Source organism: Tasmannia lanceolata, unplaced genomic scaffold, assembly GCF_043159265.1.
Source record: "Tasmannia lanceolata isolate RefF3 unplaced genomic scaffold, GAP_Taslan_0.1 ptg000008l, whole genome shotgun sequence".
NCBI lineage: Eukaryota > Viridiplantae > Streptophyta > Magnoliopsida > Canellales > Winteraceae > Tasmannia > Tasmannia lanceolata.
The window spans coordinates 17887149-17915000 of NW_027518685.1; the positions used below are offsets into that span (position 1 = coordinate 17887149).

General features: G+C 38.4%; 3 protein-coding genes and 1 pseudogene across 6 annotated transcripts in view; all 4 read left to right on the top strand.

Moving 5' to 3' along the window:
• The first annotated feature begins 1550 nt into the window (after nucleotides 1-1550).
• LOC143884644 (Pectin lyase-like superfamily protein) lies at nucleotides 1551-5933 on the top strand. Its single transcript, XM_077388322.1, has 3 exons — nucleotides 1551-1754; nucleotides 1848-2075; nucleotides 4748-5933. The coding sequence occupies exons 1-3, from the start codon at nucleotides 1587-1589 to the stop codon at nucleotides 5840-5842; spliced, it is 1491 nt and encodes a 496-aa protein (XP_077244437.1). The 5' UTR covers nucleotides 1551-1586; the 3' UTR covers nucleotides 5843-5933.
• A 3613-nt stretch (nucleotides 5934-9546) lies between these two features.
• On the top strand, nucleotides 9547-10080 carry LOC143882776 (putative E3 ubiquitin-protein ligase ATL44 pseudogene; annotated as a pseudogene).
• A 6003-nt stretch (nucleotides 10081-16083) lies between these two features.
• LOC143883336 (uncharacterized) lies at nucleotides 16084-21882 on the top strand. Of its 3 annotated transcripts, none has more exons than XM_077386693.1 (7): nucleotides 16084-16205; nucleotides 17728-17882; nucleotides 20535-20867; nucleotides 20947-20993; nucleotides 21236-21298; nucleotides 21370-21502; nucleotides 21590-21882. In XM_077386693.1, exons 2-7 carry the CDS (start codon nucleotides 17759-17761, stop codon nucleotides 21604-21606), a joined length of 717 nt encoding a protein of 238 aa, XP_077242808.1. In that variant the 5' UTR covers nucleotides 16084-16205; nucleotides 17728-17758; the 3' UTR covers nucleotides 21607-21882. The 3 variants fall into 3 exon arrangements, with proteins under 3 accessions (XP_077242808.1, XP_077242811.1, XP_077242810.1); XM_077386696.1 differs by having other exon boundaries at nucleotides 20535-20858; XM_077386695.1 differs by having other exon boundaries at nucleotides 16086-16205; nucleotides 17641-17882.
• A 2584-nt stretch (nucleotides 21883-24466) lies between these two features.
• LOC143884645 (protein HESO1-like) overlaps nucleotides 24467-27852 on the top strand; it is a 45702-nt gene continuing 42316 nt past the window's right edge. For both annotated transcript variants that reach the window (XM_077388323.1, XM_077388324.1), the window contains exon 1: nucleotides 24467-24598. The gene's annotated coding sequence lies outside the window, so the exon portion shown is untranslated. The remainder of the gene's footprint in view (nucleotides 24599-27852) is intronic.

Here is a 27852-nt window from a genome sequence, read left to right on the forward strand (position 1 = left end):
AATTTCGGCCGAAATCTGGTACAAAAATCGACATTATTATTTTATTCAATATTAAAAATGTTAAATTTTTTATAAAAAAAAAAAAAAAGATTTTATGGGTTAAATTTCGGCCGAAATAAATGACCACTTCGGTTTTTAGTGGTGTCAGTCTCCACCAAAATCCGAATTTCGGATTTCGGTCGAAATTTAAAACCATGGTTAGAATCTTCTCATAAACTATCGTAAAAAATAAAAAAAATTCTATAATAATTAGCCGGGTTCAAAGCATATCTCCGACTGTAAGGTGGGTCGGTCCCAAGTTTTCTCTATCAATATGTGAGAACCAAATTGATTTAAGAAGAATATAAGAACTAAAACCCAAAAAATAACCTAACACAGGTAATATGAGAAAGGCATGAATCATTGAATTAATATATTTTTTTGGGCATTGAAGAAGACTAAAAAAGTAAAGAAAAACACAAAAAATACAGACTCAAGTGAAAAAGAAACCATGAAATTGGATTTTTCGTGAACCGTTATATTTTGCTTCCGATGCCATTTGGGACAAAGGTGGGAAGGAGAGATTTGTCACGTCCTACTATATTTCATAATTAATTACGAAATTGAGCAAGGAATTGCATATCCACTCCTTTCTTGGCATTTTCAAACAAAACGGGTGGTAATATTATTTCCCAAGTGCTTATAAGTTGAAAAATTCATCTTGTAGGCCCCCACAATGGGTTGACATGCCCCACCTCATCCACTATATAAGTGGTAGCTGTAGCTCACTTACTCACTTATGAACAATTAAAAAGAATATAATAGCCAATATCCACATAAGTCAACCAATCCAATGGCCACAATCATCCGAAGCAAATTTTGGGAGAATGGCAATAAATCAATGGCCACAGGAATGCCCTCATATGTCGAGAAGGTTGAAAACCTTGCCCTTCAAGTTGTAGTCCGATCCCATTTTATTAGGCATTACATGTGTAGTCATGATAGGACCACAGGCATGTTGATCACCTCGTGATCTTCTACAAATCAACGGTCAAGTTTAACACAACCATCTCTCTATGAAAAATAAATTCCCCTTCTATAAATTAAAATCCTGTTTCTATGATACATGGACCATACTGCCACGCGTGCAGACTTTGAATTCGTGTATCTATTGAGATTTTATATGATGTAAGCCCCTAGCACTCTCATCTTTCACCAAATATGATTTGTAAATTAATTTGGTCCTTATCCCTTCCCTTATTATGGCAATATTTCACTCTGATATTTACCAAAGTGGCAGCCATATCCCACGTTTTAAAAGTTTTAACTAACCCTCAAATTTGGAAATATAAGAGAGATTGGTTAAACCAAGATAACCACAAAAACAAATCATCAACTCAAACGCAAAAATTCGGTGGCATTCTCATAGGCAATGTCTATTAATAAAACTATTGTTAACAGACAATGCTGTTACCTAAACTCTCTCTCTCTCTGTTAATCCCTAAGGTTACTTCCCTCCCACTTATTTAAACGTTATCAGAACTTCTCTCCCTTACAATTTCCCATCTACATTCTCATTCTTGTTTTGTTTCTAACCAAAACTCTCAATGAAGCCCATAAAAATCCTTTGTTGTGTTCTTCTAGTTCTGTGGCTAGAAGGATCAAATGCGTCGAATTCGATTCCGCAACGTCGATCGCTTTCTGAATTCCATTCCAGGATTGATCAGGCGATGAGGATTCAAATGGCGCCGCCACCTTCACCGGGCGTAAAACGGGTGAGTAGAAGTGATTTTTTGGCTGTTTTCGGTGGTCTTTTGATGCAGTTTTGTGATGGTTTTGAATGGGTTTTTTTTTTCTCGTGTGTGCAGGATGGTAGGGTTTTCTACCCAATAGGGTATGGTGCAGACCCAACTGGACAAGAAGATAGTAGCGATGCATTATTGAGTGCTGTAGAGGAAGCTTTTGGAGTGCAAAATGGGTTGGAATTGCTTCCAGGGATTAATGATTTGGGTGGTGTTGTTATAGATTTGCAAGGAGGAAATTATAAGATTAGCAAGCCTATCCGTTTTCCTCCCTCTGGTGGTGGAAATGTTTTGGTAATCTCTCTCTCTCTCTCTCTCTCTCTCTCTCTCTCTCTCTCTCTCTGCATTTTCAATATCACAATCGGACAATATTTACACAGTGGGATTGGGGTGTGACATTACGGTATCATAGCTGGACGTCATGCAATAAGGTGTGCTAGCGAGGATGCTTGGCCTTAAGGGGTGGATCCCGGGGGTGCCTCGGCTATATATGCGGATTCTCCCTCTGCTAGACACTTTTTCCGCTTCTCCAAGGGGCGAAAAACAAAACCAGGGAGGGTGGGAAAACACAAAACCGGACAATATTTACACAGTGGGTCGGGGCATGACACTCTCTCTATCTTATACACCTACTATATGTGTTTTTATGCTATAATATTTTGATCATCTCTACCTCAATATCTTCCTTCAGCAATGGTCAGAATTAGGAAAAGAGTTTAGTTCAGTCTTTTTTTTTTCTTTCGAAACTTGCGTTTCAAACTTTCAAAACATTGTCAAGTGTTAGAAATTACTTCCATGAAGAAAGTGGAACCATTTATTTATGAAATTTATATAGTTTTCTACATTTGGAGTGAGCAAAGTAGTTTTCTCTATGTAAAGTGAGCAAAACATCTTCCATTATTGGGTTATTTTCGTCATTTAAAAAAGAACTTGAAGGGAACTTTATGATGTGCTAGTTGTGGCTACCGGTGCCACTGCAGATTCATACCTAATCAAGAAGTACAATAGTTATAGGGAAATGTTATCCGCACTACCGTATTTTGATGAGGGCACTCCTCACTTTATTAAAAGTATGGTATGGCCCGCACCATAGGATGATCCAAACCGTCCATTAGATGGGCCAAAGCCTAAATAGGTTGTGTCCCAAAAAGTATTTCCATATGTTAATCCTAACCCTCCGATCTTAGAGGGTTGATCCTAACCTTCAATAGATCGGAGGGTTAGGATCAACCTATGGAAATGATTTTTGGAGCACAACCTATTTAGGTTGTGGCCCATCTAATGGACGGTTTGGATCATCCTATGGTGCGGGCCATACCGTACTTTTAATAAAGTGAGGAGTGCCCTCAGCAAAATAAAGGAGTGTGGATAACATTTCCCTATAACTATTGTATTTCTTGATTAGGTATGAATCTACAGTGGCAGTTGAAAGCATTGAATGTGGTTTTTACTTTTTTTTAATGACTTCTGGGTTTTCAGCACACATTTGGCGAGTTTATCGAAAAGGAAGTGATATATTCGACCACTTTCCTCCCCTGGTACAGCCCTCCGTATTTATATATGAATTATGGCCACTCTTTTACAATATAAGGGGTGTCCCAGGGAAGAAAAGTGAGCGAATATATGATGTCCTTGACTCCTTGGGGTGTTCTCCTTTGAGAATTTGTAATAAATATTTCATTCATGGTTGCTCTGCCCAAAAAATTTCAATTGAATGTGCAGAGAGTTTATGGAGTTTTTTCTCTTGAAATTTTTTTAGTGTTTGGTTCTCATTCAACTCTAAACCAAATGAACAAAATACCCATTATCTCTTAGAAAATGATCAAATGGCCTTATCACATGAAAAATGACCAAAATATCCCACCCTGTGAAAATAACCCAAATACCCTTATCTCATAGATAATGACTAAAATACCCCTAATGGTTATGATTGAGGGATGGATAAAAGATGGGAGTATTTTGGTCTATTATGGTTATTTTCAAGAGTTAGGGGTGTTTTAGTGAATTTTCCATGAGATATCCCTATCTCATTGGAAAGTGACCAAAACACACCTAGACCTTATTAGGGAGGGATAAATAAAAGATGAGGAATGACGGATACAAGGGAGCCCTTGCATAAAGAGCCACAAAAGGTCTCTTCATTGGATCCACATCGTCATCAAATGTAACTGATTTTACTTTTCCAGCCGATTTTAAAATCTAACTGAAATTGACGTGGATCCAATGAACAGTCATTTTGCGGCTCTTTATGCAAGGGCTCCCTTGTATCTATCATTGCTCATAAAAGATAGGATATTTTGATTATTTTCTATGCGATAGGGGTATTTTGTTCATTTTATTTGAAATAGGGTATTTTAGTCAATTTTCTATAAGCCTAATTTAGTCATTTTATAAAATAGGGAGATTTTAGTTATTTTTATGAGATGGGGTCATTTTAATAAGTTAATGAAGGGTGTTTTGGTCATTTAATGTTTTAGTAGTATTTCTGTCAATCAGTATCCTGCTTCTTATTTTATTACATAGCTAGGGGTGTTCTAGGATTATTATTTTTTTCCTTATTATATCATGTCCTTGAATTATTTAGTCTAAAATGAATTTAAAAATTATACTTAATTTAGCTTTTTTAAGAATAAAATATGTTTATGAGTGAACGAGTACTAAGATTTATCATTTTTATGAAGAAGCGCATTGGATGGCTGGTTCAAAACATTTATAATTGTGTTTATAAATGTTGGAGAAATTATATGGTGTAAGGGCTTACAACAATAAGGCCTTTGTACAGTGGGAGTACCACCCTTGACATTTGATCCAACAGCAGCTCCTCAAAAAGTGAACTGTTGTTGGATCAAATATCAAGGGCAGTACCCCTACCGTTTCTTGTGTAACACATTTAGAGACGCACCTTTAAGTGCTTCTCATTACACTTTATCTCTCTCACTTGACCATGTTGCTACTGTCACTCTTAGATTCATGGAGGAACTCTGCGAGCTTCAGCGGACTTTCCTACAGACAGGTACCTTATTGAACTAAATTCAACCTCATCTTCTCAAACCATGCACCACCAAGAACTTTCCATCCAAAATGAGGAGTTCTTACAAATAAAAGTGGCAAAGAAGCAATACTACTATGAAGACATCACCCTAAGAGACCTCCTCCTCGATTCAAATTACCGAGGAGGAGGTGTTCTGGTCGTGGACTCCGTCCGAACTCGTATCGACACTTGCTTCTTCATCCATTTCGCCACCAAGGGAATCTACGTCATGAGGGGCCATGAAACCTTCATTTCAAACTCATTCCTAGGGCAACACATAACCGCCGGCGGTGACCCACTAGAGAGAAACTTCACCGGAACCGCCATTGATCTTTATAGCAACGACAACGTACTTACCGACATTGCCATCTTCTCTGCGGCCTATGGTGTTATGATACGTGGGCAGGCTAACATGCTAACCGGGGTACATTGTTATAATAAGGCCACATATTGGGGTGGTGTAGGTATTTATGTAAAATTACCAACCCTAGGCCAAACTAGGATAGATAATTGTTACTTGGACTACACAGGGATTGTAATTGAAGACCCAATTCAAGTTCATATCACAAATGCCTTTTTCTTAGGGGATGGTGATATCACTTTGAAGTCGATGAACGGGCGAATATCGGGATTGAACATAGTTGATTGTATGTTCTCGGGTTCTAAAGATTCGATTCCGATTGTGAAGTTGGACGAGTCAAATGGGCCATTCACGAGCATCGATCAGGTGGTGATTGATCGGAACAATGTTAATAATATGAAGCTTATCTCCACAGTTGGGAAGAAGACGGTGGCGGGGAAGGGGACAAGGTGGGTTGCCGATTTCTCGTCGGAGCTACTCTTTCCTAACCGGATAAGTCATTTGCAGTACTCATTTTACATGCGTGGAGCGGCGAGGTTTCCTGCACATGCTGTGACTAATGTGTCTAACAATTCGGTGGTTGTGGAGACTAGAAAGGTGGTGGATGGAGTGGTTTCCATGGTGGTGGATCAAAATGCCACGCCCGGAGAGAAGAGCTTCCTCATGTAAAGGGGAGATTGAAGTATCTTTGGTAAACCTTTTACTGTCATTGGTAAACTTATTTCATGGAGCAATTGTAGTTATTTATATGCATTTGTAATGCTAAACATAGTGAAATAAGAATGCATCTCTCTTACTTCCAATTAATCCAAAGTACAATTCGTGGCAGTCATAACTCAAAAGATACTATGGATGGGTCCATCATCTCCACACAAAAACATTCATAGGATAGGGACCACCATTTTACTCCTCATGATTTGATGGATGGGTCCCACCATTTTTATTATCAATAAAAATAATAACAATTACATTCTTTGTCGTAAAATTAAAACGCTGAAATTCAACCCCTGGAACATTTGAGCTTAATTTAAGCAAATGTTAGTCCCTTGTACTCAAATAATTGTTGCCTAGCAGCTATATATTGAATGATAAAATTAATTTAGTGAATTTCTCTTGTTCAAAAGTATATAATTTACATTATATCAATAAAGAAATATAACACCTCCACATTTGATACCTATATTTCAATACCCACAAGCTTCTTTTTTTTTATTACATAAATAAGGGTAATAAGAACTTGGCCACCTTTTTTCCCGGCCACCCCTTCTAGTGTAAAAAAGGTAACCATAAATACACTAGAGGCAAGGGTGTCAATTTTGGCTCGGGCTCGGAAGCTCGCTCGAGCTCGGCTCGAATCCTTAACGAGCCGAGCCGAGCCCGAGTTAGGCCAGGCTCGGCTCGGCTCGGCTCGTTAAGGCTCGTCATGTCAATATCATCTGCAAAAACGTACTGAGGGTGCGTATGTCATGTTAACATCATCTGCAAAAACGTACTGAGGGTGTGTATCAAACGGTGGTTATGAAAAATCGGAAATTAATTTTTTCCCGTAATTGTCATAACTTTTAACCTTTTTTGGTATTTTTTTTCTTAATTGTCATAACTTACTACCTTTGCTTGGTAATTTTTCATTTTAAACTTTATAAATTTAGCTATTTTACTTTTTGTTGGTAATGATTACTTTTTTTTTATTTGCTTTTGCTTAGCACCCTTCGCCATGTGCGAAACTTTATAACCCAAGCTCAATAAAGCTCATGAGCGGCTCGGGAGCCTGGCCGAGCCTGACCGAGCTTGGTTCGAGCCCGAGCCGAGCCTTTGAGCTTAACGAGCCGAGCCGAGCCTGGCCAAGCTCGGCTCGGCTCTTTTACACCCCTAACTAGAGGGGTAGCCTGTGGATTAAAGTAGAGCAAATATGTCACTTCCCATAAATAAAAATAATAGTTATCTCATGTTTTTTGGGTATGTTTCGCACCCCATTGCTTCATAAGATAAAGCCATTTGTTTATAAGGCCATGTTGAAAATTTTTTCTTGAAGTTCCTACTATTTTTACACACACACTTGAACCAACCACATTCAATTTTTACTTCGAAGGACATTTAATTTATGACAGTGTCCCTCTAAATCGACCATAATCATATCATTTCTCTCTAAATTGTGGAAAGAAAAATTTTCCATCAAAAATGTTTTTTCAGGAAATCCAAGGAGGGCCTAACGTTGAATCATTAGCTTTGAAGTGCCAAGCCAATGTTGCTTCTTGAATATAGTTGGGGCTTCGAGGAGCAAAGGGCTTTTTCAACTAAACATGTTTGAGATTCAACCAAGTAAGGCTTTTTAAGGGAAGTGATATATTCACCTTTTTAAAAAAAAAACTTGGGACAGCAGCCTTTAGTGTAAAAGAGTAGTCATAAATACACTAGAGGGGGCTGTCCTAAGTAAAAAAAGAAAAAAGGGGATGAAAATATCATTTCCCAGAAATGTGATGTTGCGGGCCATTGGATATCCAACGTACCCTATTAGATGGAGGCTTATATCAATCAAAAGTGGGCCTCACAATGTAACAATGCATGTGCCTCGTTGTGTTACAATAAGGTTGCCCTCATGAAGCATTCCTCCAAGTATGGCTTGGATTGCCGATCAGGAATCGGAATGGGCATCCTAGTCCGATATCTATTTGATTCCCTCATAATGAAAAATATAAAATATATAACAAAAAAATCATTCAATAAAAACTTCAATCCTATCTTAGTAGAATCAGAATACCAACTCTTGGGGTGGGAAACGGACTCGAGCATTCCACTATTCCCATAGATATCAAATAGAGGATGGAGAAGGAGAATATTTTGGTCATTGTTCACGAAAAGAGCTAAATGGATAAGAGGGAAAAGTAGAGTGAAACCCACCAAGCCACCATTCCACTAGACTTTAAGGAGAATTTAGGGACCTTTTGGAAGGAATAGACTGTTTTAGCGCTCTCTCTCTCTCTCTCTCTCTCTCTCTCTCTCTCTCTCTCTCTATCCCCCTTATTAGATCCCCAAGGTTATAGCCAATATTATCCTCACCCATTGGCAAGTAGAAAAGTGTTAGGAAATCATTTCCCTTTGAATTATCCCTAGTAAAACATAGGATATTTGTTTGAGAGACATACTCGGAAAAAGATTGAGTCGATGTGTTGTTCAAAAGTCGACAACAAATGTTGACTGGGTTTGCAACATGGGGTGCTAGCATTGGGAGATGACACAGGTAATGATCAAACCCGAAATTGCACAAGTACGTGTCTTCATGAGGAGAAGGCGAGATTTTATAGGGTACGTGCACGTGAAGCCCAGTATTTTTCTAAGAGTACCGTGGGGCCCACTTCACAGGATTATCCAAACCGTTCATTTTTTTGGGCCACATTGTAAATAGCTTGTATCCTGAAAATCATAAAGAGTGTGCCAAAATGAGAAAAAGAGAAGGTTGGAACTTGGGGTTGGGATGGAGAAAGGAAAAGGAGCAAGCCAATGCAGTATAAGAAAGGGTTAAACCCAAAGTGCCACCGTTGTACTTGTTATTGTGACACAAACACTCCTACATCTTCAATTGTTTTACACGGTTGCCTACCCATATAATATGGTACATAAAAAAACAAAAAATAAAACACATTTACAACATACACATACTTGAAAATGAAATATCCAAACTTCCATGTTTCAATGATGACACTCTTCTATTCATTTTACATGGAGGGTGCACTTACCATTTCAATAGAGAAGTGATATATTCGCCCATTTTTTTTACTTGGGACAGCTCCTCTAGTGTATTTATGACTACTCTTTTACACTAGAGGAGGATGTCCCGAGAAGAAGAAAAAAGTGGACAAATATATCATTTCCCTTTCAATATGTGTGAGGCAAATTATTGGGTGGGACAGCCACTTCAAATATGGTTGATTTCGCATTATAATATACAAATGAAATAGTTATACATAGATACTATTGAATATGGGTTTAAGAACATAAGTTAAAAGAAAATTGCTAAAAAAAAGGTCACTTTTTTCTCATACATCAATGCATTGTGTAAATTACAAGTAGGAAATGTGGCAAGCGGTCCTTTTCTTCCCTCTACAAAAGCTAGAAAGAAGGATAAAAGAAAGAGAACAAATCCGAAGTCCTACTCCTGAGATGCCTTGCCTTTCCAAGCGCATAAAAAAAGGTAATGGGTTATCACGTAAGCATATCCCAGGCCACCATTTCCTTATCATTTTATCACCACCTTCCATTGAGGGTCACTCTCTTTCTTATTGTCCCTCTTGTCTACAATGTGACCCTTCTTCCCTCCTTTACTATCCCAATCCTCCCATTCATTCTCTTCTCCCCTCTCCCTCTCTCAATACTCCATGGAGGAACCCTATCTTCCCCACAATCCCCACATCTCACTCTCTTCTCTAGCTCCCACCCCAAGCCCCACTGCAAGTGTCTTAATCGCGGATCCTGATGATAGTATACTTGACTTCAATATGGTAGTCATCCTCGCCGCCATGTTATGCGCTTTAGTATGTGCCCTTGGCCTCAACTCCATGCTCCAGTGTGTTGTGAGCTGTACTCATCGCGTAGTCACAGGGCCAGTTGAGTGGTACTCATCTCGCCGCATGAACACAGGTCTTAAAAAGGAACTAGTGATTGCCCTCCCCATCGCCACTTACTCTAACGTGGGCTCTCCCTCCTCCGCTCCTGGATGTGCCATTTGTCTTGTAGACTTCTCGGATGGGGACAAAATCCGAGTAATTCCCAAGTGTAACCATCGGTTCCATGTTGTGTGCATCGACACTTGGCTTCTCTCTCACTCTTCATGCCCCACTTGCCGGAATCGACTCTCTTCCCATGACCCAGAGGAGGCTGCGGCATCCCTAGAGATTGTCACGTCTCTTTGAAGTTGTGTCTATGATCATCAGCTTTAGCCCTTCCCTCAGGGTGTGAAGCTCAACTTAATTGCTATATTATGTTTAATTATCTGTCTCCCCCCTCTAGTTTCTTCACTCTTTTCTTTGTTAGATTTGGCTCAATTTGTATTCTTTCATTTTTGTCTCATCCATTCTATGTTGGTAGCCCTATGAAGCCATTATTTGATGCAATGGTTCTTGTTTTGGATTTTTACACTACTTTAGCATAGATAGTGTGTGTGTGTGTGTGTGTGAGAGAGAGAGAGAGAGAGAGAGAGAGAGAGAGAGAGAGATGGAGACTAGTGGAGGTTTTTTGAGATGGGGTATAACACCAAAGAAAAGCTAGCAATGGCAATAATGATACTAAGAAAGCAGCCATTTAGGTTGTCAGGTGCCTCTTTTGATGAAGACAAATGTTATAGTAGCACAATTATATGGGCCATATATAGTATGTATGCTTTTTCTACTGGGTGCAATGAGCACTCTCACATGGTAGTGTAAGAAGCGTGGGTATAGTGAAGTCCTTTACTCAACCATGTCCTATGTATGACTGACATGAAGCTGACCTCCAACTTGTACTCTATCATTATGACTTGTAAGAGCTTAGTTGAATTCAGAAGATAGGCCCATGTTATTTTATACGGTAAGCCCTTATAGTCCTTTCTTTTTCAAGTAATACTGTACGGACAGCACTATAGGATGATCCAAACCGTCCAAATGATTGGCCATAACGTAAATAGATTGTGGCCCAAAAAATCATTTCCATAGGATGATCCTAGCCCTCCGATCTATAGATGAACTCCATATTATGGAAAGCACTATAGATCGGAGGGCTGGGAGCCTGGGATCACCCCATGGAAATGATTTTTTGGGCACAACCTATTTACGTTATGACCCATCATATGGGCGGTTTGGATTATCCTTGCGCTCCTTATATTACTTTTTGAAAAATAAGGGACTATAAGGGCTTACACCGTATAAAATCTCACTATTTCATTACAAGGAAGAATGATTTTTATTGGGTTGGAAGGAAGGAAGGAATTTTCATATCCTCTTTTTTCAGTTTACTGAGACGTAGAAAAAGAATAGGAAGACGATATTCCCACCCTCTTTTTTGTATTTTCCCAAAATGACTGCATTTCCACCCCTTGTGTAAAGTCTTTTCATGAAAATGACTTATCTTTCGGAAAAGACAAACAAAAGAGGTGTGAATGGTGAGAAAGGGGGGAGAAAAAGAGGGAAATGCTCTAGAGTAATATATGTAACTAGAAAAGAATAATTCTACTTCGTGGAATCGTGGGTACCGACAACATCATCAACCTAAATCAATGGAATAATGCTTTGAAAGAGAAACCGGTAGAAGAGAACAATTTATCATCTTGATTAGTGAAATAGTGATAAGCCACCATACACATGTCACAAGTGTGTGGCGATTGTGACAATTGATTGTATCACTCATCACCCCGATCAAGTATGATCAAGGGATTAGATTATCCGATAATGGTGGGACTAGGGGCAATGAGCTTGTGAAGGTCAGCACAACCCAATGACCCAACTAGCTAGCTTAGTGTGTACATCATGGTTATGGGTCCATGACGTCGATGACTATTTTGCATATAGGCAACGTAAAGGGCGTAAAACAAATTTTCTGCACATCTTTTCACTTAAGAATGGGCGTAAAATTTGTTTTACGATTTTAAGTTGAGCATTAACAAAAACAATGACCATTCAAAAGAATTGTTTCTTAGTAGATTGCACTACATTATTATAATTTGATTTCTTGTTCTTTGGATTCCGGATCAGAAACACTTCAAGAATCTTTGATCATTCATGAGATTTTAATAAAAAATTAAATTTAAATAAATAATAGAACTTACCTTCAATTCATTTGGGTAAAGCATGAGCTTAGGCCTGAGTTTTCACCTTGCAATGTTGAATTTGCTTTAACTCGAAATCATTCACTACTTGTGGATTATGTCACCTATGTAGATCAAATATCCTGCCCCTATGCCTTAGGGTTTCTGTGGTTTGGTTGTGATCTTCAGGATTTTTCATTCTTACTCTCCTTCCACTGATACCCAAAACCAAAATTATTAAGTTAGAAAAATAAAGGTAAATGATATATTAGCCCCTTTTTTTTTCCGGGCCACCCACTTGTAAGCCTTGTAGTGCTCTGAGAATAGACAATTATGGCTGTTGAGAATTACATATTGGTCAAAATAGTTGGCTGATCCAGATCCTTCATCTTATAGACTGAAAATCTCCGTCGGAGGATGCTAACTACCCAAGCAGTAATGTTTTGGTCTTTCTTGTTTTGGATGGTAAGGGAAAAGTAGAGTCACATGTACAAACTTGTATTCTTGTTTTTTTAGGATTACATGATAACATATGCATAGTTTCCAAAGACACCTACAGGGGGGGGGGGGGGGGGGGGGGGCGCGCGCGGGGGAATCCCAAAATATACAAGAATCTCAAAAGATTTCAAGCTACTGAACATAAGAATCTAGCTCAAAGATTTTACAAGGATTTGGAAAGTGGTAGTCCTAGTTCACTCATGATGCCACCATGACTACTTCAAGGCACTCAGTGTCCACATGTCTTTATGCTCTAACACCCACCAAAAGCTAGTGGGTCCTTGGGACGAATGGTGAAGCTTTCTTCGGAGCCTGCCAATAGATAGCCTTACGAAGCTTACATACATAATGTGTTCCTATCTGTGAATCTAAACCGTCGACGCATGTAAACTTCATCTTGAATTTCCCATGTGAGAAGACACTCTTGACATCTAGATCTACTTGATGCAAAGGCTAACCAATGCAGACAACAAAAGAGAAAATTGTTTGATACCTATTTTTTGGCTTAACAACACACTGAAGGTTTCGTTCAAGTCAAATACTTATTGTTGATTGTAGCCCTTGGATATAAGAGACCTTGTAAAATTCAATACACACCCAATTCTTTGTGTATGAACTCGAACACCAATTTACTACCATATTCGGGGAGTGATAAATCGACTCCCCATGTGTCTTTCTCTCTCCACTCTCTCTCTCTAACCCAGAGGAGAGAGAAAGACACATGGGGAGTCAATTTATGATATTTGAGAGTCGATTTATCACTGCCCTCATATTCCTGGAAGGTGGTGTTTTTAGAAGGACACTGAGTTAATCAACCATGAACATGATTCTGCATGTTTGGACAAGGAGTTGAAATTTTTTGAAGGAAAGATTCGACTAGATCGAAATTCAGGACTCGATCTTGGGTCAAGGATCAAATGATCCGATGATATGGTGTGGCAATTAGGAGTTGAAAATACCAACACATATAATCAATAAGGGTATTGTGTCTATTTAAGGAATTATTCTTTTTTTATTTATTTTATTATTCCTACTATTGAGGTGTCAATTAGAGAAAGAAATTACTTTTGTTATAAGAAAAAAAAATGTTGATGTATCCTATGGTAGTTGATTTTATATGATAGGGTTTAGTTTAAGGCTGATGATGTTAGCACTACCATGTTTTAATAATTGCATAAAATCAGCTTGTCTTTTCCTTTTTTAAATTATCTTATGATAGCTTTCGGGGAATTGTAATAACCTTTATTGACAGCTATTTAAATGAACTTTTAAATTTCTTATGATATTAACCATAGGTCCTTTACGTTATACAATCCTTTATTTCAGACTCAACAACCTTGCTGTCACAGTAGTGGTGTTTTTTAGCCATGATCTGACTGGGACAAAAAACTAGAAACCAATAGAACAAATTAGTACCAATTCAAATGGCAGTGTTTGGATTGTAGAAAAGTTTTGAAAAAGTTTGGAGAAGAACTTTTTTTCAGAATGTATCACTTTCTATTGTTTGATTACGTTGGGGTAAAAATCTGACCTCCAATAAGGGAGTGACACGTTGTGCCGAGGTGTTCGAGGTGGCAGAGAAACCAAAATGGCAACCGAGGGCAAGAAGGCCATTTCACACCTCTTCCTGAAGCCCTAATCCTAAACATCAAGCCCTAAAAGGCAACCTGGTTTGTAGCGAGGATAAAGATAGAAACCGACTCCTTAGGAAAGTTGGCCAATTAGAAAGACTCCATTAAGGCTAATTTCCTAAATTATCGAGTATTCTTAAGGGACCAAACTCCAAGGTATGTAACTTAGGGAACAACCCATAAGCTATGCACCTTAACTCCTCCAAGTCTTTGCTTGGATTTTCGTTGTTGAGCTGTGTTTTGACTTGAGCGTCGGAGGGTCCCCTGGAGTCAAAACTCTGGGTCTCCTATTCCTTTCTAGGCACCGGTCATCCTCAATCGTTGAGCTCAGCACCAACCGCCTCTCCAAGCTTAAGTCCGGATTTCAGCATCAACATATTACAAATGGAAAAAGTAAACCGAACCACAACAGTTCAAGTTTTATTTAGAGGGGCCTTCAATTTATAATGATACCCCTCTAAATAAGCCACAACTATATCATTTCTTTTTAAATATGGGTGACAAAAATTCCTAAGAAAACTTTTCCCACAGGAAGTGTTTTTCTAGCAATCCAAAATGAAGTCGTGGCTGATGATGATTCGACACTAGTTTGTTGAATGATTGAGAGGTTGATGAAATTATGCGTGCTTCCAGGGTTGACGAGAAGGGTTATCGCGTGAAATTTTTAGTGCATCTATTTCTTCTTCAAAGTTGTTATCGACCTCTTTGAAGTGCATTTATATCTTTATCAAACTCATTTGGTCAGTACCCTTCAATAAGAAATAATTATCATATTTTACGCAATGGCCTTGACTAAAACTCTTGTCGCACTTGTAGCATAAACCATTGTCCCAACGTTCTTTAGCATTGATTGGTACTAAGAATCCGGTCTACACCATCTGATGCAGGTTTCTTGGTGGTGTGGCCCTAGCGTGACGTCGTTGTGCCACCAGCTTCTCTTCTTGTGATCGAGCAAGCATGATGATGTGCATCAAGGTACTTGGACGCATGGTTTTAAATTTCAAGAACGAAACCGAAATTGGGGATACACGAAACGGTCAATTATTTTGACCGAAATTTTGTTCATCTTGAAATTCCGTTCAAAATTTTAGGGATTTCACCCAAAAATCTAGATTTTTAATATGTATTAAATATTTTCCTAAAATTTCGGCTTAAATTTCTAGGACAAAATTCTATACGAGATAAAATATTCTTTTATTGTATTTTGTCGGATTTCGTCCGAAATTTTGGCTTCAGTGAGTTCCAAAACGCATTCCAAAACCGAAATTTGAAACCATGCTTACTTAGCACCTGAAACTCATGACGAATAGCCTCTTTAAGGCCACTATTAAAGCGACACTTGAAGATGGATTCTATGAGCTTAAACGTGCAGTTGGCAAGTCTTTCAAACTAGAGTTGATATTCTTCGACGGTGGTTGATTGCCGAATCAATGATCCAGTGAAATACCCAAATTGGCTCGATCCAAAATGAACACATTGAGTTGTGGCTAGGACTGTCAATCGAGCCGAGATTGGGCGGGCCTGAGGTGCTCAAGTTCAGCCCATGTCTATACAACGTAAAAAATCTTGAAAAATTATATAGTAAATATATTATCGGGCCCAGGCCTATAGAAGGCTGGACGACCCTTGATCAAGCTCAGCCCGAACTCTCCCAAATTAGAGTTTAGGTTTCAACTTTTGACCAAGCTTAGTTTAGCTTGTTCTCATTTTAATTATGGGCGGGCTTTTAGCGGGTCGAATGGGCGGTCTTCGAGCTTGCCCATTCCGATTGACAGTCCTAGTTGTGGCTACATGGATGGCTAAGACTAATCATTCATCAGTCAAGTCCTGGTTGTAGAGGGGGCGAATTTATCATTCCCCCACTCTTAAAATTATATGGAGCAGGTAAAAGGGGCGAAAGTAGGGGAAAAAAGGAAAGATAGGGCGAATTTATCATTCCCCCCTCTTTTTTTCACTCCCGCCCTCACCCCAAACCCCCCCCCCCCCCCCCCCCCCCCCCCCCCCCCCCACCCCTCTCCTCGCGCTCGCGCCACGCGCCTCCTCTCTGTCTCTGTCTCTGTCTCTCTCTCTGACCCTGAGCTCTCTTCACTGTGATCGACGACCAGTCTATAACGGCAATTGGGCTTTTAAGGTCATTTTATGTGACACCATCCTCTAATTGTCTTTCAAGTTTTCTAAATTTTTGTCACTTATTTTTCTAATTCACGCCCCTTCTTAAAACCCTAAGTCCCAATAACTGTTTTTTTAGTCTCCCCATGAGCATTAGGCTGTTATGTGCATTTTAAATGCAGACACCATCATCCCATTTGCTTTCCCATTTGTTGATTCTTTATTGCTTATTTTTCAAACCCATTTCCTTTCTTTAATTCCAAAGTCCTAGAAAGTAGAAACTAAAACTCTCTGATCTTTGCTAGTTCAATATTTTACACTGTCAAATTGTTTAATTAGCCTTATATTCTGATTCATGGAAATACCCATCTTTTTTTTTTCAGGATTATCTAGTTCTCCTACTTGTGTTGTTTTAACTGTTTGGTGCTTCTATCTTGCATTATTTTACCAATGTAGCAAGATTTTGATAACTAGCTGGTATGTAGTTATATACAATAACAAATTATATGTTATTTATTTGAACTTGAGTGTATCAAGCAATATTTCCTATTCTCAAGAGGTATTTTTAGATACACGAACATCTAAATTTATTAAGGATTGAGATTAAATTCCAAGGAAAAAAACTTATTACTGGTTTGGTTTTGTTCTAATTTCTAGGCATGGTTTTCTAGATTAGCATCATCTTTTTCTTTTTTTCTTTTTTTTTAAAATTTAGTTTTAAATGCTACTTTGTATGGAATTTATTTTTATTAATTTTGTTCTGGCTTTAACTTGCATGACTTAATGTTTTTTTAATATGGTTTTGGGATTATGAATAGCTTGGTAATGGTCATATTACTCGGATGGTTGTTTGTTATTTATTTGTTAAGAAATCATCCCATCTTACTTGCATTGTTATTTTAATCATACTTGGCCCATAGGGATTATGGACTAGGGAGAACAAAATATGTAATTTTATTTCCAAAATAAAATAAAATGTAATTTTACTTCTAAATGACTTAATTGATTAATGAAGGGGGATGAACCCAAAAAGGGAAATATAATCATCCTCTCATTCTCTTCTCTCTTCCTCATTCCCTATTCTCTGTTTCTCTTGCTTTCTTTTATTCTTCTTCTTCTCTTCATTTCTCGTCGATCCCAAGAAAGAAAAGAAGAACAATATTGATTGGATTCAAAAGTTTGGCAATAGGAAGCTAGTAACCATGGGCATTGTCGATCACATCATCATTAATTTTGTGGCTCCCAAATTATGCTAATCAAAAGAATGGGTCACCTGCTCTTTACATGGAACCCTGTTATTACAGCTAACATAACTTTCAAGTTTGTTATTATGCAAACATTTTCATTGCATTCATCCCTTGTAAATCTTTGTTCCATTTGAACTATGTGGCATACAAGATTATAAGTATTGTTTTATTTCTTGCCATCTAATCAACATTGCTTTCTTACATCTTCAGTGAATACATTATTAGAACTAGAAGCAGCATGCGTTGGATGCATCTGGGGTTCTTGTTGATTTAAACAAAACTTACACTGTATTGTAGCTTGCCCGAATCTGGTTGCTACAGAGATTTGATGGCAAGAGGGAGACCTAAAAGGGTTAAAAACTCGTCTTCAACAATTCAAGGGGATTTGAAGAACACCAATTTGGAGGAGCTACAAGTTGAAAAGAAACTACATACATTAAGTGGTGATGAAGGTAGACGAATTTTGTTTGCTTGTATTATGCTTTGTTACTAGAGAAATGGCTATTCAATATCTTGTAGTTCTATTTGAAGTTAAGATTAGTGGAAACATTTATACTTAAATACATGCACATGTATGTATGTATGCGTATATATACACATATATTTGGTTGAATCTTCTATAATGTCAGATAGAGCGCTTTTCTTTTTTATTGGTTTTAGCAATTGGATTGTTTAACCAATACATCATTAAACCCACATTTAAAAGGATATATATCATAGTCTGTAATTGGTGGTTGCAACAAAGAAACTTCCTCTCTTTCCGCTGGTTGCAGCCCACATTTTCTCATTGGTATTTGTTCAAGGTGGATAAACAGATACAAATCTACCTCCCCCTCTCCCTCTCTCTATTAAGGCTTAATTAATGCATTCTTTGCAATGAGCCAATATCTAGGAGTTGTGTTCTCAACATAGCATTTATATTAGAGACCAATTCCTCTTCTTAAAATAGCAACTGTTATGTAAACAACTAAAATCATAGTTTCAAAACTCCTCTGCATCATTGTAGACTCCTCCGAGTCAACTCCCTCTTAACTTGGCCGTGTTCTTGTCCAAGTCCGCGTTTTTCCCTACAAAGTCAATCAAAACTCCTTTGACTCTCCGAGTTATGACTGCATCAACCAAGTACTCGACCGTGTCGTGCCAAGTCGATTGGTATTTGCTTTGACCGCATTCTGACCTGCATCCATGTTTCAAAACATTGGCTAAAACCATAATAAGGTGGTTTTATTGAGATGCCCAATTGTCATCTATACACAGTAGCATTGGCTTGTGGGCTTCCACAAACTCTAGGTCTTTCCTCCTAGGGGCCTCATCACGGGTTATATCGTAAATGAAGTTATCATGGAGTGAAGGCTTGAGGGGCCATAACAAAAATGCTGTAGTCAAGAGACACTATCTGTTCCGTTAGCCTAGATGTTGTGATGGACAATCTGGTACACGTCGTTTGTACTGAAAAGTCTAGCATAGGATCCCATGGACACTTCACAAAAGTGATGGATGACAGTTGAGTTCTCGGAGTGTGACCTAGGCCCAAGCTAGCAATGGGCTGAAGCCCGAGATTATTGAAATAGCCCATTTGCGGGCCTCATCTAAGGCTCACCGGGGCTTATCAAACAAGTAAAATGGACAAGCCTAAAATGATCCTAAAGTGAATTACTTCTCTGCGTATACTTCTCAATGTGATCATCATGTTCTTCCTCAGGTTTGCTTTTTGTTGGCCAAAGTTGTCAATGATGGCAGGACATCTATAACACATCACGCCAGTTGCTGATCTTTTTATCTTGTAAGAAGTATAAGGTGGAAGCAGAAGTGAAAGCGATGGTTAGTATGCGTGAGTTCCCTACTAAATATAACATAAATATTACATGGTGTAAATCTAAAGGATTGTTGCCCTCGGATCTCTTTGACCCTTCTTTTGATATGTGCAAGGAAGTTTTTCCATGTCTCACATTTTGGGGATAAAGCCATATCCAATGAACTGTTGATTTTGGCAAGTAAATTGGTCTTTTGTATGTTATTTTCCCCATACTCTAATAATGACGATGCCCCTTTCACCTCCTTCCTCAAGTTGAAAGGGAAAGAATTAATGTTGCAACCCAATTGTATGGCTTATATCATGAGATGATTTATTAGGGAACGCATTAGTGCCTCGCCATTATGTTTTCTTGAAAAGCTAATCTTCGATTTCATAGGTCTCTAAGTCAGATACCTACTCTAAATCCTCTGGTGATTTTAGAGTGGGAAAATAAATTGAAAATTTTTGTTCCTTAAAATAGTCCAAGTAAAAAGGAGATTTGCTAAGGTGGTCGTTAATTCTCCCAAACTTCTGAAGAGAAATTGTAGGAAGGTAGTCAATCTAGCATCCTCCATAAACTAAGAGGTGAGGCCTAAATCCAAACCTACCTTGTCCGTGGGGACGATTCTTCACTTGAAGTTTTTAACATATGACACTCATATGCAACATTGCAAATTTATAAAACATTGTGTGGCTACTGGCTGTGACATACTCATTATGTAATTCTCATAGATGACTTTCTCTTTCCACTTCAGAAGTCCATAGGCAGTCAGTTTTTCACCTTTTTTCCCCTTTCAAATCCATCCCTAAATGGCCTCAGCTTTGGGGTGAAAATTTGGTGTTTTGACTTGTTGAGATCATCTTCACAATTTCTGTTCTAAATAAATTCGACTGGCTTGAAAGCCACACTTTGCCATAGCATACTTCGACCATAGTTATGCATTCCCCCTGTCTTGCAGAAAGTTGTATGCTAAGAACTTCGACCACACATTACCTCAGCTTTAGATGTCTTGCAAAAAGTTATATACTAGGAACCAACAAAAGTTAAGAGAGCAATCCCCATTGCTTTCCTCCAATTTAATGCAAAATAGGTATGTGTGGTCTTTGGTTTCGAATAACTTTTTTCATCAAAGTATTGCCTCCGTGCATTGTCCGCCTCATGAGGTGTCTGGAATCTCGATGCAATTTTTTTTTGCGGACTTAATTCCTTGTGGTTTATGAATGTATGATTTGTGTCATTTTGCTTTTATGGGTGGTTTTATTCTATTAGAAGGTTCAACTTTACTAATTGTTTGTTGTACTTGTACAGTTAAACGCCGAATTGCTGCAATTCAGGCTATTCGTGATATAGAGGTTGAAGATTTGCGGACCCAGTTGCGTTTGTTCCGCGCATATTTTAGTAAAGAACAGCTGGAAACACCTGTTATACAATTTTTCAAAGAAAATTTACCGAATCTGTCCTTGATATTTAATGAAAGAGATGGGGAGTTTGAACTGGCAAGGAAGGTTAAAGATAGGACTATACCCATTGACTATGCTGATGAAAAATATAGGCATACATCGTTTCTGCAACAGAAAGCATATCCTGATTGTGCTGCTGCTATGCCAGATATCAGTGGCTTTGAATTTTCAAGTAAAGCAGGTTCGAACAGATGAAAGAGGATTTTCAATATCTTTAAAATAACAGTAGCTTTACATGAGTTCCATTTGATTACTGGCAGTGAAAACAAACTTCTTAGCGGCTACAAACTTGCAGATCCCAGACTTTGTATGTATCTTGCTTACTTTTTCTACATCTAAGCTTTTAAACCTTTATGAGTAAGGGTGCAACTTGGGTATGTATTGGTTGAGCTTTTTCTAAAATATGAATTGGAATCAACCCAAACCCAACCCGATTTTATGGTAAAATCTCAACAATTCCCAAAAATCGACCCGAGTTGCACCCTTATTTTTAGCCCCTTCAGCGTTGTCTTACATATGATTACTAGCTTCTTTTGTTTCCTTTTCTAGGTTTTGGAGGAACCATCAGAAACTCAAATGCAAGGACTGCATGACACCCTTCAAACTCCTGTGGTCTGTAGCTTTTAACCAATCTCTGCACATTCTTTTTGTGTTTCGCTTATAGTTCATAACTATAATTGCAGGTGACTAGCCAGAGGATATCTGTTGGCACGACACCCAAAACTCTAAGGCTGCCAAAGCATGGCGAAATGCTTCTATCTGTTCACGGTTCGCCTCTGGGCATGTACAAGGAAGAAAACATGGAAGTCATTGATGGTATATCTTTGAGTTACATAAACTCGCATTTACTCTCCCAAGTTTTGTTTGTTCCTTTATCTTTGATGTCCAACTTTGAATTTGCAGAATCTGAGGAAGGTTGATTCAGCTCTTTTAACTGTGGTTCAAAGCTTAAACCAAATCCCACATTCTTTTTCCCCTCTGAAAGGTAAGCTTGCTGTAATTCACAACCTCTTAGTTGTCGTGGGAAGGACTTTCCAACCAAATCCAAAGCTGGTTATATAATGTCCATATATGTTTATCTCAGTATTATCAAATTGTTAATCAATTGAGAATATACTTTCACTTCTATGTTTTCATTCCTTGAAATATTTGGCTGTGTTTAATCTTATGGAATATTGGAAGGTTTTTGTGAAGGATATGAAGGTTGTCCTCTCTCCCCCACTCTCTCTCTGTTCAATGAAGACAAAACCTAATAGACTGTGAATAAGCCTCTCCATGAACATGTATGAATGTCATCTTGTGTTGGATATTTTGATTTAGAAAGGCCTATGCGTATTTGAACATATATTCCATCAAAATTAAGATGGGGTTTTAAGTTGTTTGAGGAGGAATGCTAAAGTACTTGTTCTAAAAAACAACAGTGGCAGGCAAAAATAACTGTTAACTCTTCTGGGTCCCGTGTGGATAGCAAAGTATGATTGACCTTTGGATTTGAAATCACAGCTTCTTATATACCTGGTACGGTCCATATTTCACAAAAATAAAAAATAAAAAAAATGTAGTCTCTTGCCTATTTGAGATCTTCATTGTATAACGAGGAGGGACCATTACTACATATTCCTTATGTTGAGATTGGATTATTTGTGTGAATTTTGGGCTATAAGTGATCCAAATCAAGGTCTATAGAGTGAACGGTTCAGATTAATCAAAAGGTAGATAGTGAAGTTGTGTCGCACAAGCATTTCTCGTAGCAATGTCCACATGTAAGATGAAGGACTATACGAATCAACAATTTAGATCACTTTTCTTTAATCCTTCTCGTCGTTCCTGAGAATGAAAAAACTGGGAATGGTGTTCTTCATTGCTCCCTTTCTATAATTTCTCACTAAATTTGGGGTGATTTGCAGTGAATTCTTGGGCTGCGGAGCAAAGTTGCTCCCCAAAAGTGATTCACTTTCTTTTCTCACTGTGTAAGTGTATGTTCGGCAACTATTAGTAAAATGGTTTCTAGCTATTTTTTAGGTGAGGAAATGAAGGTGCCCTTAAAAAACAGAGAACGAGGCATTGAAGAACATGCCCTTAACTTCTCTTCGGGAATCCTTAAACAAAGATAATGGCAATAAGTTTGGGGCAGTCTTCCGAGGTCTGTTGGGGCATCTGTTTCTGTGCCGGGGTCGAGGCGGATCGACTATCCTCACTATGAATTAATATTCGTTTATCCAAGCATTTGCCGAATTGGTAAGGTGATGAGCCAAGATTGTGTCCTTCGACTGATAGTTCGTTATCCGAAAATGTGATGATTTTCGGCGCCAGTATTTGTGTTAAATTTAGGAGAGGAGAGCTTTTGTGTTTGTCCTCAATGCGTGGTCGGATCGACCCGCTTTGATACCATGTTAAATTTAGGATATTTCACTAAACTTTTGGATGCATTTACAAGAAGATGAATGTGTGCTTATGTAGAGCACTTACATGACAAGCATGGAATGGAATTAAGATAATTGTAGACGGAAATAATCCTAATCAAATCTACTTTCCTAATCTCTCTTGCTTGCCTCTCCTAATCCACTTGCCTCATTTAGACAACTTACCCAGTCTACCTCCAAGATGATCTGAGATCTTAACCCAACCAGACCATTGGATCCCACATATTCTAACAATTTGGGCAATCATTTGATTCACTGTCTCGGACCTCCATGAAAATTCCACGAAGAAGGGAGGCCAAAAGAAAGGGTGAGCTGGAGCTACTTCCAAAAGAAGGAAAAGGGGTGATAAATCAACACCCTAATATCTTAAATCGACCTCTATGTCTCTCTCTATCCTCTCTCTCTCAGCATTGCCTTATATGGGGGTCGATTTAAGATACACTGGGGTCGATTTATCACTGCCCTAAGTTGGACTCATGGACCCTTAAATGATGCTAGTGGCCCATTTATCATAATATTTTATAAGATACCATGGCGGTGTGTATTTCTATGGGGATTTGCTCGGCAATTTATCAGAAAGTAATTCCACGGCTTACTTTTTACAGGAGTGAACAGCAACCACAAATTAATTAAGGCCATGTTTAACTATTCACAAGATTTAGATTTGGATTTCTCACATTTGCAGTTGAGATTTGGAACCGGATAAGATCCATAAATTTCCCAATAAGCTACAACAGTGAAAAAAAAAACCTGATTTTCAGATCTCTTCTGCAAGACATTATTTGGAAATCAATAATTGTGGCAATTACCTTCACCTTCGCTGCCAGACGTCCCACCCTCCGTCCCTCTCTCTCATACAACATAAGCATGAGGATAATTGATGTATTTGAAATATTAGTAGTTGTGGTACAGAGGAATGTAAAAAAGGAAAAACCTGGATCTATCTAGGGTTCCGAACTTATCTACTAGGACCTCATATGATGGTTCATGGGGGATTCCTAGTCCCTTTACCATGTTATATTCGTATGATTATCGATATATTTTGTCAATTTTCAAAAAAAAATAAAAAATAATTGATGTATTTTGTAGGGGTTGACATGGTTCGGTTAAAACTGAAGAACCAAACCGAACCGGTTGCTTCGGTTCGGTTCGGTTCGGCTCCAAAACAATACGGCTCGGTTATGGGTCCAAGAGCTGGGAAACCGATGGCATTCGGTTCGGTTCTCGGTTTTTGGACCCGGAACCGAGAACCGAACCGAACCGAAGAAAAAAAACAACATGCCATTTAAAATCCGTGAGATGCCAAAAAAAATAAAAAAATGAGGGTGTTGATATCATTAGTAAGGCCAAGAATTTGTTAATTTTAAAAGAAACAAAAAAAAGGGGCTGCAGCTACAGATCTAGGGTTTCTTAGTCCGGCAAGCGGCCCTCCACTGTCCGCTGTTCGTCCGGCAACTCCGGCCCGTGAGGAAGAAGAAGAACCCCAAAGGTACTCTTCTTTCTTTCTTTTCTTTTATTATTCTTAAATGTTGGTTTTTCATCTTTTCATTTCTGCATCAGATACCTCCTTTCCTTTTTCTTTTCCTCCCACATGCATTTTCTTGTTTTCTGCCAAAGCAAATCTTCTGTTAAACCCAGAACCGGTTCGGTTCCAGGTTCCATCGGTTCGGTTCTGTTTCTATATTTTTGGAACCGACAGGGAGTGGTTCGGTTCTGGGTTTCCCTCAGAACCGAACCGAACCGAACCATGCCCACCCCTAAATTGTATACTGAAAGAATCTTAATCAATAGGACTGAATTAAACCCGCCACTATGACGATGATGAGAATAGAAGTGGGGACCTGCAAAGATGCAGTATGGAATGGAATCAGATTGGTTGCTCAAACTGGAGCTGCAAAGGGGCAGTTTCAGGGTGGTTCCCATACTCAATTTGATGGCTTAAAAAGTATTGAGTGTTTAAGGTCTATTGAATGTTTCTTCTTAAGTATGGGAACCACCCTCAAACTGTATCTTTGCAGCTCCAGTTTGAGCAACCAATCTGATTCCATTCCGAAGAGCCCAACTGAGGGCTGGCTCATAATCTATGGATCAAGGGAACTAGCAAGTGGAACTCGTAAAGCTTATTTTGTCTGGTCATTGGTGGTGTCCTCGTGCAACAAAGGTTTTCCAAAATCCTCACGCTTGACGGGGCTTTATAGACATGAGGTGGCAGAGGAAGAACTAAATCTTCACAAGAACCTGAGGTCCCCACTTCTATTATCATCATCGTCATAGTGACGGGTTTAATTCAGTCCTATTGATTAAGATTCTTTCAGTATACAATTGATGATTTGATCTACCTTCCAATAATTTCTCGAGTTTCATTGGTTAATCACATTACTATCAACTTTGAACTCATCAAGTATGGTATTTATTCCTCTCTATTCAATTTTAGAATCTTCATATCACGGTGTATCTTTGTATTCAAACTCTGATTGCTGTAGTACCTGCAAGAGTTCCTTTGTTCTATTATAGTATTTCTTTTGCATCATACAAGCATGGTTTTAAATTTCGGTTTTGGTCGCCACAGAAATCGAAACGTTTCGGTCTCGGTTGTAAATTTCGGTGAAAATCCAAATCAACGAAACATATATAAGCATAAGCATTAATGGTTTAAATATACTTAGAAACCATTATATAAGCCAGAAAACTATCCATAATGGTTTAAAAACACGAATACCTAGTGACATGCACTATCAGGCATGTTTGATAATTTAGTACATATCAAATTTCAAATCTCAATATCAAATTTCATATATAATTCACATAAATATTTATACGTAATCCATGCCACATTTTGCATCTAATTCATGTAAATATAATCATGTAATACATCCTAATATAGTTTACTGATAAATTTGAGAGAATTTCTAGTATTCTTGGATGCTTTACAATAATCTCAAGGTGTGCTTATATAGAGCACTTACATGATAAACATGGAATGGAATTAAGATAATTATAGAAGGAAATAATCCTAATCAAATCTACTTTCCTAATCTCTCTTGCTTGCCTCTTCTATCCATTGCCTAATTTATCTAGTTGGTTCATTTAGTCAACTTACACAATCTACCTCCAAGATGATCCAATGGTGAGATCTTAACCCAATCCAACCGTTGGATTCTACATATTCTAACATGCCCCCTCAAACGTATATGGATTGAAAATCGATATATGTTTGACAATTATAAAAAAATTCCCAATACAATAGAATTTCCCAAATTACAAATGTAATCAAAATCAACCGATTCGATGCACACTTCCAGAAGTCGATGACGAAGATCCTTCGATGAAGATGGATGTTGCGACCAATGATCATTGATGATGGTTGCCAAAAGATGCCGCTTGATATTTTGTCACGGAGAGGGCTTAAAAGCCAATAGATCATAGCCTTGATAGGGCTAGATGATACTCAAGCCTTGATGGGCGAGTAGATAAGGGTCATTATGGACCAATGCCAGAAAGGGCAAGAAATGGGTCGCAATGGACCAATGCCGGAATGGGCAACAAAGAAAAAAAACAACGAGATGGGCGGCAATTAGCGGCAAAAACGATGATAACAATTATTGGTTAAAGTTGGCAATTCTGATCAAGTAGATAGTGCAAAGAAAACAAGAGGGGTGCCGAGATCAAATTTGCAGTCATTGAAGACAATATCAACTTTAGGGGTGCCAAGATCAAATTTGGTAGAGTATTTTAGATGAAAAAAAAGTAGGCGTGTGAGAAATAAAATCAGGGGATGCTAATTTCACCATTTTCTCACTTGCTAAAGCTCAGCCGAGTCCCCTAGAATCTGTGTCATCATTGTTGGCAATATTTCTTATCTTCTTAAAAGTAGTTCCTTCCATATTCCATGAATTTGTTGACCAAAATGGAAGTATGAAGTTTTGGAAAGACACAGGGGCGTGCAAAACATGCAACCCGAAACGCCAAATCCATGGATATGCTTCCAAAGCATTCCGATTGGAGTTCTTGCAGAGAGTGCTCCCTTTGCGGTAACATTGACGAAGATCTACCAAGGATGAGAAGCAGACATCACATTGAGGAGGCCGAGTGGGGTTGTGTGCCCTACAATGATGAAGACAACGAGCAACTGATCGACATAGGATATAGAGGAGATGGAGATTGCTAAAAAGAGGTGACGCCCCGACGGCATGCATGATCAAGTGGAAGATGATGAACAGTCATTTGATGAAATTTCTGAGTGAGGTAGGCTAGAAGTAGTATCTTCAAAGAGGGTAGAAATAATGGAAAAGAAACAACAGCTGCACGGTTGCAACCGGAGCAAGCACCGGCAGACTACAAACGCTAAACAAATAAACAATAGAATAGACTCAATAGAAAAAAATGGAAACGGAAGGGGTTTAGAGTTTGAGATTTGCAGTGGTGGCAGGGTGGACGACTACATCGGCCGTCCGCCGGAAGCGGTATTGCTAGTGCTGTGGTCAGCACAAGATTGATGGCTCTGATACCATGATAAATTTGAGAGAATTTCTATTATTCTTGGATGCTTTACAATAATCTCAAGGTGTGCTTATATAGAGCACTTACATGATAAACATGGAATGGAATTAAGATAATTATAGAAGGAAATAACCCTAATCAAATCTATTTCCCTAATCTTTTTTTTTGAGAGATTGTTATAGAAGGAAACTCCAAAAGCTTAGTTGGTAAGTTAACATGGTATCAGAGCCAAAGGTCTCGAGT

Excerpts from the sequence above, each read along its gene's own strand:
- LOC143884644 (XM_077388322.1), top strand. The coding sequence starts at position 1,587 with ATGAAGCCCATAAAAATCCTTTGTTGTGTTCTTCTAGTTCTGTGGCTA. Across the intron at positions 1,755-1,847 it reads CTTCACCGGGCGTAAAACGG|GATGGTAGGGTTTTCTACCC; the intron begins GTGAGTAGAAGT and ends TCGTGTGTGCAG. Across the intron at positions 2,076-4,747 it reads CTGGTGGTGGAAATGTTTTG|ATTCATGGAGGAACTCTGCG; the intron begins GTAATCTCTCTC and ends TGTCACTCTTAG.
- LOC143883336 (XM_077386693.1), top strand. The coding sequence starts at position 17,759 with ATGGCAAGAGGGAGACCTAAAAGGGTTAAAAACTCGTCTTCAACAATT. Across the intron at positions 20,994-21,235 it reads ACTTGCAGATCCCAGACTTT|GTTTTGGAGGAACCATCAGA; the intron begins GTATGTATCTTG and ends TTCCTTTTCTAG. Across the intron at positions 21,299-21,369 it reads ACACCCTTCAAACTCCTGTG|GTGACTAGCCAGAGGATATC; the intron begins GTCTGTAGCTTT and ends CTATAATTGCAG.